The sequence below is a fragment of the Xenopus tropicalis genome, chromosome 4, assembly GCF_000004195.4.
Source record: "Xenopus tropicalis strain Nigerian chromosome 4, UCB_Xtro_10.0, whole genome shotgun sequence".
Classification (NCBI taxonomy): Eukaryota; Metazoa; Chordata; class Amphibia; order Anura; family Pipidae; genus Xenopus; species Xenopus tropicalis.
In genome coordinates, this window is record NC_030680.2 from 64,781,105 (window position 1) to 64,794,352 (window position 13,248).

Consider the following 13,248-nt stretch of genomic DNA (forward strand, 5'->3'; position numbering starts at 1 on the left):
GAAATGAATTATTTTACAGGGAAGGAAGCCCTACAGTCGTGATACCAAAATAGTGTCTCAAAAAGAAATCCTGAAACCATTTTCTTAAGTCTAGCTATATGTGGCTTTGGTAAGTTAGGGGTTAAGGCAAAATTCTGTTACAAGCTTGCCCATGTTGCCAAATGTTTACACTGTGTCTCCAGCATGAAGGCAGCTAGCCAGCATCTAATTTTAACTGATCTCTCTTATTTGCAGCCATCTATCTCATACCTCCTGTAATGGATCGCTCTGAGCCTTGTGCACAAACGGATAAATACATCTTTAAAACAGTTCTTGCATAGCATAGCACTTTATAATTTTGTCAAAAGGATTCCCAATTTTTATCCATTATTGCAAAAATGATTACTGATATGAACTAACCAACATAATAACCATTTATACAAATTCTCTCTATAAAAACCTTAATTTTCTTGTGTATAGCATTTCCTGATTACAGTGATTCTCCCTATGCATTACCAAAAACCATAGAATGAACGTGTAACCTCTTACCCCTCAAAGAAATTGCTCAAGTAGCTGTTTACTATTTTATGGATAGATTATGCTACATGCTTATAGCATCTGTCAATTAAAGCTAAAATTTAAGGTGATGCAGTAACAAACTACACATGTGAGTTAGAGTTGGCCAAGAGATTAAGTGATCAGCTTTTGGTGTATTGCTCTCATGCTAAAGACCTTGATTCGATTCCCTGTGGCAATTCTTTGTGTCCATGGGCAAGTCACAATCTTCTGGTGTTCCAGTATACTTAATGTACCTATAATGGCTGCCTTGCTTGTGTAAAACGCTTTGAGCCCCAAGGAAAAAAGCACTATATAAAAAAACATTCCTTTTCCCCTTTCTTTCTTTCATTAATTCATACAAACATATCTGTGAAGGTTGCCAGAAGCTATTTGTAAACCTGTTATACATAAAACATTAAACATAGTATAACATGGCCTTCCACCTTTTGTGTTTTCACTAGTTCTAGTATGGTGAGTGCCTGACTTTCAGAATAAGGTTTGATCCACTCCCCTAACTGAAGGCTAGGTGCACCTGGACCCTCCACCTACTGTGATGAGTTACTTTTTTACATTTTTGTTCCAAAAAAAAGGATCCACGGTGAAAGAATCATCTTCTATGTATTTAATTTGTGTAAGCACAGTGGCATATGGGGATATTAGCCGCCCACGATAAGTCTTCACTATTGCGGGCGACTAATGTAAATCACCAGTGGCATGGCATATGCGTTGCTTTGGTTTTCCAAAATCGCCCTGCAAGGCAACTTTGGGCGACCGAAGTGATACGTATACCATCCCACCAGTGATTTACATTCTTGCCAGTGGGATGGCATATCGGCGAAATTGTTACAGGCCTTAGGGCATCGGCACACGTAGAGATTAGTCGCCCGCAATAAATCTTCACTTCTGCGGGCAACTAATCTCCCTGTGTTCTGATGCCCTAAGGCCTGTAACACAGGGAAAGTTACCTGTGCTGCCATGGAGCACATATAACATTAAAGGACAATGAAAGGTTAAGCTCAGACAGGTTTAGTTCAGGAACTGACTTTTATTTTCCCAATAATACACACCTTTTAGCAGAAGTACCTACTATGGACTGTAGGTTTCATTTTCCAAGAGTATGATAAATGGCTGTCAACAGTGAAGGACACTGTCAGCACCATCAGTCCAAATTATGGACAAATTATAGGCTTTCCCTCTGTATCAGCTCTAAAGAGTGGATGGTGAAATGTTACAAGTTGCACTAGTTTTGCACTATATTCCTGTAAGGAGTAGAAAATGACCACTACTCAGTGTATTTTGTAGCTATTATAAAATGTATCTGAAAAATGTCTTGGGAAGTTATGCATTGTATGAAGGTACATCACAACCCATCATCGCCACACTAATTTGCCTCCACTAACATGAAATCACTGGTCGGTCAATACAGCATATTGTACATATAAAAAATGTTGTTTGTGCTTTTTTTACTGTACTTACAACATTAAGGGACTTACTAACATTCACAGATTATTTAGAGTCTCAGTTATTTTAAATAGTCTTGCTCTTCTGTATGGTATAATATTACATGAATTGCTTATAGTGGTATACATTTACATTCTATAGGAGGGGTCCCTCGCCAATTGCTGCTTTATTGTGTTTTTATGGAATAGGGACATTTTTAATTAATTGCTATGATGCTAAAGAATAAAATTTATATCTTTTTGATTTGGTATTTACATTATTTTGGAGTGAAAGTTCCAGGTTCTAACCTTGTGGTTTATAGTTTCACAATTTGTTTGGTTCTTTTTTTACTGTATCTTTTACTGACACGTTTATGTTTTAGATACTAGGAATGTTGTTGTTTTTTGTCTGTAGCAATTTGTGCCCCCCTGATGGTTGAAAAAGTTATTTAATGAATTTATATTGTTAGCATTAACAAATTATTTCAGGATCACCATGTTGCCAACTGCTTTGCTTTACTGCCTTGGAAGAGGTAGCAGTAATCACAAGGTACAAAATATATAAGAAATCCCCAAAGTGGCCAATTACTTTTGTTTACTATGTCCCACAGAAGCAATGCAACAGTCCCCCATGCACAGAATACCTTGGTCATTCCTCCACCCATGGCTCTCAACAGACACTGGTAACCAGGAGCTGCAAATAAACAGAGGGAGGTGTTGAAATGGAGTCAGGAGTCTAGAGAGTGGGGGACTCGGGCTCCCTGTGGGAAAAGGAGCAAATGGTTAGAGACAGAATAGGTAAAAAACGACAAAAAGTGTGAATTAAAAGGTAGAATAAAGGAAAAGAGGCATGGGAAATGTTATAAAGTGAAAGGACGAAGAGGCAAGTAAATGTTCCGTTGCCCTTACAGAAGAACACAGTATCCAGCCGTCTCGCCTACACTCGGACTGTCAGACTGAGCTTCTAACCAAGAGCCCTTACATGACTAGGGCTGAAGCATCAGGTTGCACTTCCGGAACCCACGCACCGGCCAAATCCTGAGTGACACGGGGGGGGGGGGGGGGGCATGAGTGAGCGTGTTGTGTCACCTGCTAGTCACATTAGCCAGCCTACGGGACACAACGCTGTGGGGCAGTGATGTTACAGGACACACCCGGCTAATTCCCTCAGGGACATCGTCTCATGTTTCATAGAGTTTAGGTTGGAGTCTGTGCAACCTCAGTTACCTGGGCCATTTCTTGCTATAAACTTTGCACGGTGGAGCAACTAATACTGACATTTATTTATACCAGTTAATGCTGACAAAGGTATGTGGTATGCTAAACTGCGTGCATTAAAGACAATGCACTCTACTTTGACTTCAGGTTTAGTTGCCTTGAGTATTGCAGCAAGCAGCCAGCTCCTCAGTCTGGGGACCACTGTGTTAGCGCAAGCCAGGCATTTCGGTAAAGCAGTAACAGTAACACCAAAAATTTAATGTAAATTAAATATAATATACTGTTGCCCTGTAATAGTAAACCTGGTGTGTTTGCTACAGAAACACTACTATAGTTTATATAAATACTGCTGTGTAGCCATGGGGGCAGCCATTCAAGCTGGGAAAAAAAGGAGAAAAGGCACAGGTTACATAGCAGGTAACAGATAAGTCCTGTAGAATACAATTGTGTTTTTCCTCACGAAAACCAATTGCAAAATGCTGTGAATCCATGCCTGGCGGAAAAATTTGCTCATCACTATTTCTGAGGCAAACACACCAGTTGTAAAGTACATTAGATTGGAATTACTTTTATACACTATATATTTTTGGTGTTATTTTATCCTTTAAAACTTCAAAATTACAATTGAATAAACGTGACAGGGCATTCTCATTGAAGCCACCAGGATGCCTCCTAAACAGAACAACTCCAGAGACTCGCAGAGGGCAAAATCACCAAAATTGATGTGTGTTAGGGATAGGGTTGTCACCTGCCTAATTTTGACTTGGACAGCCCTGTTTTCAGTAGGTCAAAACTTCCTACCCCGTCTTTGAAATTAGGAAAACCAGGCAGAACTTTATTAGATTTTTACCAATTGCCAATCATAATTTTATAACCATATAACTTGCCCCCATGACATCACCGCCCCACCTTCCACCCAAGTATTCTACACTCCAAAGGTGGCAACCCTAGTTTGGGAGAAAATGCAGAGCCCACAGAACCCATCGCTAACCATATAAAAGTGCCAGAAACTGGCTGCACTGAGTGTTATGGAACTGATAGGCAGCATTAGGATTGTTAGCGACCTACCTTCTGCTGTGAACCTTGGTCATCTGCTGAGGAAGAAAGCCATTTTTAAGCTGGTCATACATGTAATGATTTTTCTTTATTTTCAATTTCAGCATTGGCTCATTAATATGGTCCTTGGCACCAGGGCTCCTATGTCCATAGTTGTAATTAGCCCAATATTGCCTACCTTAGGTGGCCATATCAGGAGAAGATCCGCTCATTTGGTGACCTCGCCAAACAAGCGGATCTTAAGGTGTGTGGCCACCTTTAGGGTTAGAGGCAAGAATTATACTTTTATACTTCTGCATTATACTTCTTGAAATTTAACATGTGCTTTAAAAAGTTGTGTTTAAGGCTGATTTATTGAAAATTTCTTCAAAAACCCTGCTAGTCCCATGCATCTGTTTCACTCCCTCCATTTAATAAAATAATTTAAACATTAATCAAACCCAATATAATTGTTTTGCCTCCAATACAGGTCAATTATGTCTTAGTTGACAATTGTGACCCAGTAACAAAATGAATAATTTTTAAAAATTAGATTTTTTTTTATTAAAATTTAATCTATGAGAGAGGCCTTCCCGTAATTCAAAGCTTTCGGGATAATGAGGTAACGGATCCCATAACTGTATTTTCTCTTCAGGGCGAGGAAGTCCTACATGATAGTTATAGAAAGGTTGCCAATATATCACCCAACCCAAAGAAAAATAAATGAATGGGGCAAGTATATGTCTGTAATAATAAACACAACAGGCAATAATACACAATGCAACTAGAATCTCTCAGTACCAGCACAAGCAGAACAGAATTTGGGGATATGTGCAGCTTTTTTTCTTTTATTTGAACGTACAGAACGCCATAATGCAGGATGTAGAGATCCTTTGTACCGTCACACTGGCTACAAGAGTTCCATGAGGTCTCAGTAAAAACTGGGACTTATATTAGAATAAAAAATGTAATTTGGTGTAACAATCTGACTTTGGGGGGGATAAACAATTATAGAAGGAGTTCCTCTTTTACTACAAATTCAAACAATTTGTGGTCCAGGTTATCCTGTAATTCATCATGTTACCATTAGTTTGTTTATTTAAACAGCTAATTTAATTTTGCTGGGGAAAGATGCATGGGTATTTTCTTGTTTATGATCCTATTTTAAAGCTTGTCAAAAATTGACAAGAAATGCACATTTAAACTCTCAATGAAGCAGAAATAATCAAAATATTTTAGTTTAGCTCTTTCTTAAAACAAACTATTTACACGATTCTTACAATAAAAATAATAATGGTAATAGTAAGAGTAAAGGAGAAGGAAAGGCTAAGTCACATGTGTTAAATGTAACACACGTGTTAAATGTTAGGCACCCCCAAGTGACTTTTATCGCTTACCTTGTACCCCGGGCTGGTTCCCCTTCCTTCTTCACGCGTCGGCTTTTCACTCTACTGTTCATGCGCCGGCCCAAGGATTTTGACAACAAAAGGAAGCGCTCGCTACAGGTACCCAGGCTGGTGCGGTTTTCTCTTAACAGGGGCACCAGCCCAGGGTAAAAGGTAAGCGATTAAAGTCACTGGGGGGGGGGTGCCTAACATTTTGGCACCCACAAGTGACTTAGCCTTTCCTTCTCCTTTAATATTTACCAGTGGGACTCTTTGCATAAGAAAACACAATTTTCTAAAAAATCTAAAAATATCTAAAAACTGCTCTTTGCGTAATGAATCGTGTAATTCTGCAACTTTCCAATCTGTATTAATTAAAAAGCTTTAGTGTTATTTGAAATTGTTGTTGTAATTGAAAACACTTTGTTTATGCCATTCCATTCTCTGATTTTGATTTGGTTCTGGTTTGGTTTCTATTACATTAGGGTATATTTACTAAAGTGTGAATTTTCTCCTTATCCAACATCACAGTTCACTTCAATTCATCAAACAAATTTTCACAAACATCTTATTTACTACAAATGATGAAAGTATGCTGCTGCAAATGAAATTTGGTGAATCCAAAAATTTTTGAACTCCATTTTTATTTTTCCCCATACAGCTGTAGTGGGGAAAATTCGCTAGAGAATTTATGCTGTAAAGAAATGCTGTATGTGGGATGGAGGAGGTGACATAGGTAATTCTGGAAAAATTATCTTGATTCTTGTTCTTTTGGTAAATTGGCGAATATTCACCAGAAAATTTTCAGCTGGCGAAAAGATGTTAATGTTTGCCAGTGCAAAGAGAATTTTCTCCAATACCAAGCCACTTTAGCAAAATTTTGGAACTTTTTTAGCAATGTTGTGTCGAATTTTCATTTTTGGTGCAAATACTCACATTTTAAATTTCAACCCACTGTGTTGAAAGTTTTAAAAGAAGGGTTAGAAAAGTTGTTTAAAAAAATCAGCTACACAAGCTCAAGTAAACCAGCACTTTATTGGTAGCACAAGAAGGATGAATATATTCCAGTAAATAAGTAATGAGGTATTGTGTCTGGATTGGACCATTGTAAGGTTTTAGACAAACATGTTTTGGTTGCAAATATGAAGCTTCTCAGAAGAGCAGGATTATTTCTTCCATTCATTCTTGTCATAGTCCCACTTAGAAGAGAACCCCTGAATTGGGTTGATTCTCATATCCAGCATTCTTTTGGCCTGCTTAGCCACCCAGTCATCAGAAAAGGTGTGAGGAACATCTCCATAAACTGCACACGAAAAAATAATTAAAAAAAAAAGCACAGATATTGTGTTATTGCTGTAAAAGCCACTGTGTAAACTACATATTACAAATAATTTCACACAACAATGAAGTAATCTGTTTTATAAAATTGTACACATGTTTTTGTTTTCGCTTTCCTGATCAATCTTAAATTGCATTAAATATATTTGGTTCAATGTGTCTATACAAAATAGTAGTTCAGCAGAAAAATTCAATTTCAAGGTTATTGTCATATCTATCTGGTCTTAGGGATAGAACAGGATGTAAGAACAGCAGGCCCATGAAAGTTAAGGTCTCATCCAAACATGTCCCCTGGGGCTCTGATTGATTTCTTCTGGTCCTTCTAAGGATAGCACCGTAAAGTACACACATCTAAAGTCTCTAAATGTTACAAAATGCTTTGTCGCCTTACCATACTTTCTCTGCCAGAGAATGACGAATGCAGTAAAACCAATGAAGAAGAGAGTGCCACCAAGAATGGTCTTCCACTCACTGGATCCCTGGTTCATTTCAGAATAGCTCTCTTGGAATTTTATGCGGTACACTGAGAATACAAAACATGATACATATAAATACAGCTCTATAAACTTTAGCTAAAACTGATATAGTAGATATTGCTGATATTGTTGAGTTTTGCTACAAACGTAGACAGCCAAATTGTGAGTTAACCAATTGTCTGGTGAAACTACTGAAATAATGGGAGGCCCAATTTTGGTTTGGTGTAGCAAAACTGACTAGGTTTCGATAGGCCATACATTACGGTGCCTATTTATCAAGATGTGTAAAATGTACTGCAAACATATAAAATTGTTTATTTTGCATCACGAAAACAAACAAGTTGGTTACCTGCCCTTCAAAGTAAACTTGTCCAAACAAATCAAAAGCTGGTTAAATACAGTGCTCCGAGATGAAGGAATTATTATTTCTGCCAAGCATCTTTCTTTAAACAAGTATTCTAATGAGGGCAGGTCACCTCCTGTATCAGTCAATATTAGTATATGTTAGTTTTATGTACGCACTTTTTACTGCACAGTGCCATGAAATACTTTGGCACTATAGATAAAAAAAGCAATAACAAAAATAATAAGTTATTAATTTATCAGACCTCACAAGTGGCCCATGTAATTAGATTTGAGGGACACTAACCTGATGGATACAAACATATAAATGTCCATTTCTGCAATTTACCCCTGCAGTGTGTAAGAATGATCTCATGCTATGCATTGCTACTTGTAGAGTAAAGAACATGGCTTGTTTAGTCAGTGAGTTCAAGTGGTTCAAGGATAGTAGATTTTTTTTTCACCATATACATGCAACCCATCATTTGCAAACTGACAAGAATGGTTAATGAAGAGCCAAAGTTATTATAAATGGCCAATAGGATATTTGCTATGGAATATGGGCTGTGCTGTGGTCAAGGTGGTTATGTTTATAAATAATATTACAGCAGCAGGTTCCTGAAGGTTTAGTTTCTCAAGCTCTTTTCGAATACAGACTAGGGGGCACATTTACAAAGGCACGAATGCTCGAGCATTCATGCAAACGCTCCGAGCATATTTTCGCCGATTTTTTCGGGCGTCCGCCCGACTTTTTCGGACGCTTGCACGAAAAAAACAGAAAGGTTTTACCACTGTTTACAATTGTTCTGTACGAAAATTTCGTGACTTTCGGATCGCCAATACGATATTTTCGTTTCCAATCCGATTTTTTCCCATTCGTGATTCGGATTCGTGGATTAGTAAATATGCCCCTAGGAGTATAATATATAATCCATCCTACTTTTAAAGCATTTTACAATGTACTTCTAAATGCTGTCCACTCTATATGTATTTTTTTAACTGGTACTATGTTTAATATTTCAGAAACATGCATATTTTGTTACACGATGTTACCTTGAAATCACATTTTATAATGCTAGTACTGTACTACAGGACAGCCTGCAAGCTTGATGTCCAGTCTAGTATTTCTACTGCTTTCTTGGTGCAGCATAAAAGATAAATATAACAAAATCTACATTCACAAGCAATCTATTGTTGCAAGTGTCACAAACTGAAGGTAGCAAATATCACATGTGGCAGATATTGGCTCCACCGCGTGTGCCTGCACTCAGATGGAAAAAATGCTCCTGGGTGCAGGAAAGGTAGGTGGCTGATGCCAGCACAGGGGCCGATTCTCTGCCTGCCTTTTCCAGCCCCGTGTGGCACTAGCCTTAGACTGATGTCACACGGGGATGAGAATTCACCCCTAGGCTTGAAAAACCTTGCTTGCATATGCAGTTTCACGCTGAATTCCGCTTAGTGTGGCTGCACCCGGGGCAATAGCTGCAGCTACAACTATCAGAATTTTTTTTTTAACCATAGGGGCAGACTCCTGGCCTACGTTTATCTACAGGTCAAAAATCCACCATGTGTAGCACTAGCCTAAGCAATAATTCTAAATCCTCTTCTACTGTGTTAGTCAAGTAAAATAAACATTAATTACACTAAAACAATATTTAAAACTGTTATCTAGGTAAGCTTTACATAAATCTAAAATCTCTTGTATGCGCCAGAGAGGAAGACCTAATGTATCTACCTGTGCACAGACAACGAGGAGGAAGGGTAAATGTGAGGAGAGCACTGACAACAAGGAAGTGCACAATGGAAAAAAGGATTTTAAAACAAGTTTTAAATAAGTTTATGACAGGTACAGATGTTTTAATAAAAAATAATTTGGGTTTCATGTTTGATTTAAAAAGGACTTTTATTATACAGCTATTTATGTCTGGGTGACAAATCCCCTTTAAATACTTTCATATGTTTTTGCTTAGGAAACACATTACTTACACTCCAGCTTCTCTTTAGCGCTCAATGATGCCCATGTTCCCTTTTCCTTTTCTTTCAGAGCTTTCTGCTCAGAAGAAAGAGTTTCTACGAAAGCAATATCAGGCAGTGGCACATTACGCCGATCAACGTAGACAGGAAGGCTGTAAGTCTCTGGTTTGACAACAGCAGCTTTAAAGGAAATAAAATCTGTTATTACACAAAAGTAGCATAATGTTAAACTAGACAGATGAAAACATATAACATATATTAGGTATACTTTCTAATTGGCTGTATGTCATTAAAACAAATAAAAGTAACTTCTGGTGCGAGAATGTCTGCAAAGCCCAGAGTAAGTGTGTTGATGCTATTTAAATAACAGAGAATATAATGAACAAATGAGGATATGCCCTTGAGCTCCCACTCCCTAAAGGTTCTGCCTCATGGCAGTAGGGGTGCGCAGTAGGGGGACTTTGTACACCATGTTAATCCTTATGCACAGCCATAACTTGCTTCAACCTTTTTTTGAAGTGTTGCTCTATTTGGTACCCTTGCTGCTTGTAGAAGAGAATCAATACTGAATATTATATTCCCAATGGCACTCACACAACAATTGCAAGGTGCAATAAGAAAAGTTATTGCAAATTGCAGTTGTTGTGTAAGTTCCATTTGAGAACATGGTATGCAGTACATGTATCAGACCCCTTTTCCGGAAACCCATTATCCAGAAAGTTCTGAATTACGGAAAAGTCATCTCCCATAGACTCCATTTTAATCAAATAATTCACATTTTTAAAAATGGTTTCCTTTTTCTCTAATAATAAAAACAGTACCTTGTACTTGATCCCAACTAAGATAGAACCCTTATTGGAGCCAAAACTATTTGGGTTTAATTACTGTTTACATAACTTTTTTAGCAGACTTAAGGAAGGAGATCCAAATTATGGAAAGACCCCTTATCCGGAAAACCCCAGGTCCTGAGCATTCGGGATAAAGGGTCCTATACTTGTACCTTTGCTAAGTGAATTTGCCCTGATTTTGCTTCATCTGGCAGCGATACAGCTTACAGCAAGTGCCTGGAACCCACCCTACACAGGTTATCCATAAAAACAAGGTGGGTACCTGGTGCACAATTATGTATTTGTAGAAGAGTGAATAACCAAGTAATGATATTGATAATAGACTGAAATGAATAGTATTTGATATGCATCCCAAGCCATGAGCTGTAGGGAAATAACCAGGTGTGTCTAACCCCAACCCTGATCTGTGGATTTGGTTTTGTATTTGCTGGCTTTTACATAGTGATGGGATTTGTAAAAAGTAGTGCAGAAAAGCATGGCTTTAATGCAATAAATTTTACAGAGGCAAAAATAATTCTTTAAAAAAATGAGAAGTCTATATATTAAGTCCAACCGAGTATCCCAATTAAAAAGCATCAAATATTATTTACCATGTCCCTGCAGGCATGCTGATGTAGACAGTGCTCTTCTCCCAACCAAGCTGAGTACTCGTGAAGACAGCATCCTGTAGGAAAAAAGAAAATACTTTAAATGAATACAAATATGTGATATGTGTTTGATTACAATGAATCATGATTGGAGCCTCAAACAGTCATACAGTTTAATAAATGTATCGCCTTGGATTCAAAAACATTTTTCTTGAAATTAAACTCTTTTTGAAAGGCATCAAATATTTTATCAACAGTTAGAAGTCAAAAAGTGTAATAGCGTGTAAAGGTCCTTCATATGACCTATATATGAAAGGACAGAGTGACTTTGTCCACTGGAAAACTATAGCACAATGTTGGATTTACTTGGAAGGGTTGAACTTGATGGACTCTGGTCTTTTTTCAACACTATGTAACCATGTAATGTACAATATTTTAGGGTGAAGAGACTCGGGCCACTTGTCAAAATACCACTTCCCCCTGTATTGAATGGAAAACAGCAGAGAGCTGCTCTGGTTTGTGCTTTTCAGCCCAAGAATTCTCTAGCAAACATTTTTATCTGAAAACTATACTATAAAGTACTGTCAGGTGAGATGGCAGGGAGTGATTTTACAGATAAATGCCTGGCCCTGTTTAAACCATAAAAGTGATTTCCAAAGCTACACACTGCATCAGTGACATATCTAGTTCTCATGCCTCTAGCTGGAGAGTCTAATTAAAAGCAAAAACTGAGCAAACTTAGTTGTAAATTAAGTAAAAATAAATTATAATAATCAGGGTATCATTTGGATACTAGGAATACTGCAAGAACTACACATATAATGTCCACTGAGCAAATGCACGGATAAGTATATCTATAGATACAATTTGTATTTACTAAATTTTTCTGTAAGTATTTATTACATAGTACAGGTATAGGACCCGTTATCCACAATGCTCGGGACCAAGGGTATTCCGGATAAGGGGTCTTTCCGTAATTTGGATCTTCATACCTTAGGTCTACTAAAAAACCAATAAAACATTAATTATATCCAATAGGATTGTTTTGCATCCAATAAGGATTAATTATATCTTAGTTGGGATCAAATACAAGGTACTGTTTTATTATTACAGAGAAAAAGGAATTCAATTTTAAAAATCTTAATTATTTGATTATAATGGAGTCTATGGGAGACAGACTTTCCGTAATTCAGAGCTTTCTGGTTAATGGGTTTCTGGATAAGGGGTCCGATACCTGTACAGCATATTTACATAGGTTACACTAGGATATTCCTAAATATATTCCTAATTAAGGTGCAGAAATTTCCAACTAAATAAAATAATGCTGCTTTCAAAGCAGATTCTTAGTGCAATAAATGTGATATAAAAAAAACAGTGCAGGCAGCAAAAATCGAATTTCTAATTATATAGAAATAAAGAGATACAAGTAGCACAGTGTAATATAAATCTATTTTTTTGGGTCCTTGCCTCAAACAATAAGGATTACTATAAGAGACTTGTAAATGATCCAAGTACTACAGGTATCGACATGACAATGTGACACTTCCAACATCCTCCTATAAATTAGCCTTTAGTTTGTATTTCAACCCCAATTGAAAAGTGCTAGCTTTCACATTCTCTATGCTACACGGTAAGTTGCTCTTCTCGTCCGCCTTATTCCACTGACAATGACCCGTGCTCGAACTTGTCAATGTCAAACGTGCTGTTTGGCCTTAATCCTCAAACCAACTGAAAAAATATTTCTAGGCCACCAATAATGGCAATTAATGGCGAATTATACCTCCCATACACAGTGAACGCAAACCACCCACCCCAGAGGCCGAGCAGACATTACCTCCCTCGAGCAGTCACTTCGGCAAGGAAGAGCAGAGAGGACACCGGAAGCCAGCGGCTAGAGCACAGGATGTGAAGGGATACACCGCCCTCTGTCGCAATGCATCGCGGGAAAGGCTCGGAGTACCCAATGAAAATCGTCCCCTCCTCCCGTGTATTCCTGAAAGAAAAAAAAAAAGCTTCGCTAGTTATATTGTCCGAAACCCTTTGCCCTAAGAAAGATGGCTTCTCTCTCA

The 13,248-nt window shown here is 37.8% G+C and overlaps 2 protein-coding genes across 4 annotated transcripts in view; both read right to left on the minus strand.

The window, feature by feature from the left end:
• dusp22a (dual specificity protein phosphatase 22-A) overlaps positions 1 to 2,999 on the minus strand; it is a 49,728-nt gene extending 46,729 nt beyond the window's left edge. Inside the window, exons 1-2 of one of the 2 annotated variants that reach the window (XM_031900795.1) lie at positions 2,886 to 2,999; positions 2,621 to 2,737 (exon numbers count right to left, since the gene is read on the minus strand). In XM_031900795.1, coding sequence (XP_031756655.1) covers positions 2,621 to 2,641 — 21 coding nt within the window. In that variant the 5' untranslated portion in view covers positions 2,642 to 2,737; positions 2,886 to 2,999. The remainder of the gene's footprint in view (positions 1 to 2,620; positions 2,738 to 2,885) is intronic. The other variant, XM_002936098.5, reaches the window with a different exon arrangement.
• A 3,631-nt stretch (positions 3,000 to 6,630) lies between these two features.
• cox4i1 (cytochrome c oxidase subunit IV isoform 1) lies at positions 6,631 to 13,211 on the minus strand. Of its 2 annotated transcripts, XM_012961096.1 has the most exons (5): positions 13,014 to 13,211; positions 11,183 to 11,256; positions 9,757 to 9,924; positions 7,344 to 7,475; positions 6,631 to 6,917 (listed from the first exon to the last, which is right to left on the minus strand). In XM_012961096.1, exons 2-5 carry the CDS (start codon positions 11,253 to 11,255, stop codon positions 6,781 to 6,783), a joined length of 510 nt encoding a protein of 169 aa, XP_012816550.1. In that variant the 5' UTR covers position 11,256; positions 13,014 to 13,211; the 3' UTR covers positions 6,631 to 6,780.
• Positions 13,212 to 13,248: the final 37 nt, after the last annotated feature.

Coding starts and splice junctions, on each gene's coding strand:
- cox4i1 (XM_012961096.1), bottom strand. CDS start 11,255: ATGCTGTCTTCACGAGTACTCAGCTTGGTTGGGAGAAGAGCACTGTCT. Junction 9,925..11,182: donor AGCATGCCTGCAGGGACATG/GTAAATAATATT, acceptor TTTCCTTTAAAG/CTGCTGTTGTCAAACCAGAG. Junction 7,476..9,756: donor CGCTAAAGAGAAGCTGGAGT/GTAAGTAATGTG, acceptor TTGTATTCTCAG/TGTACCGCATAAAATTCCAA.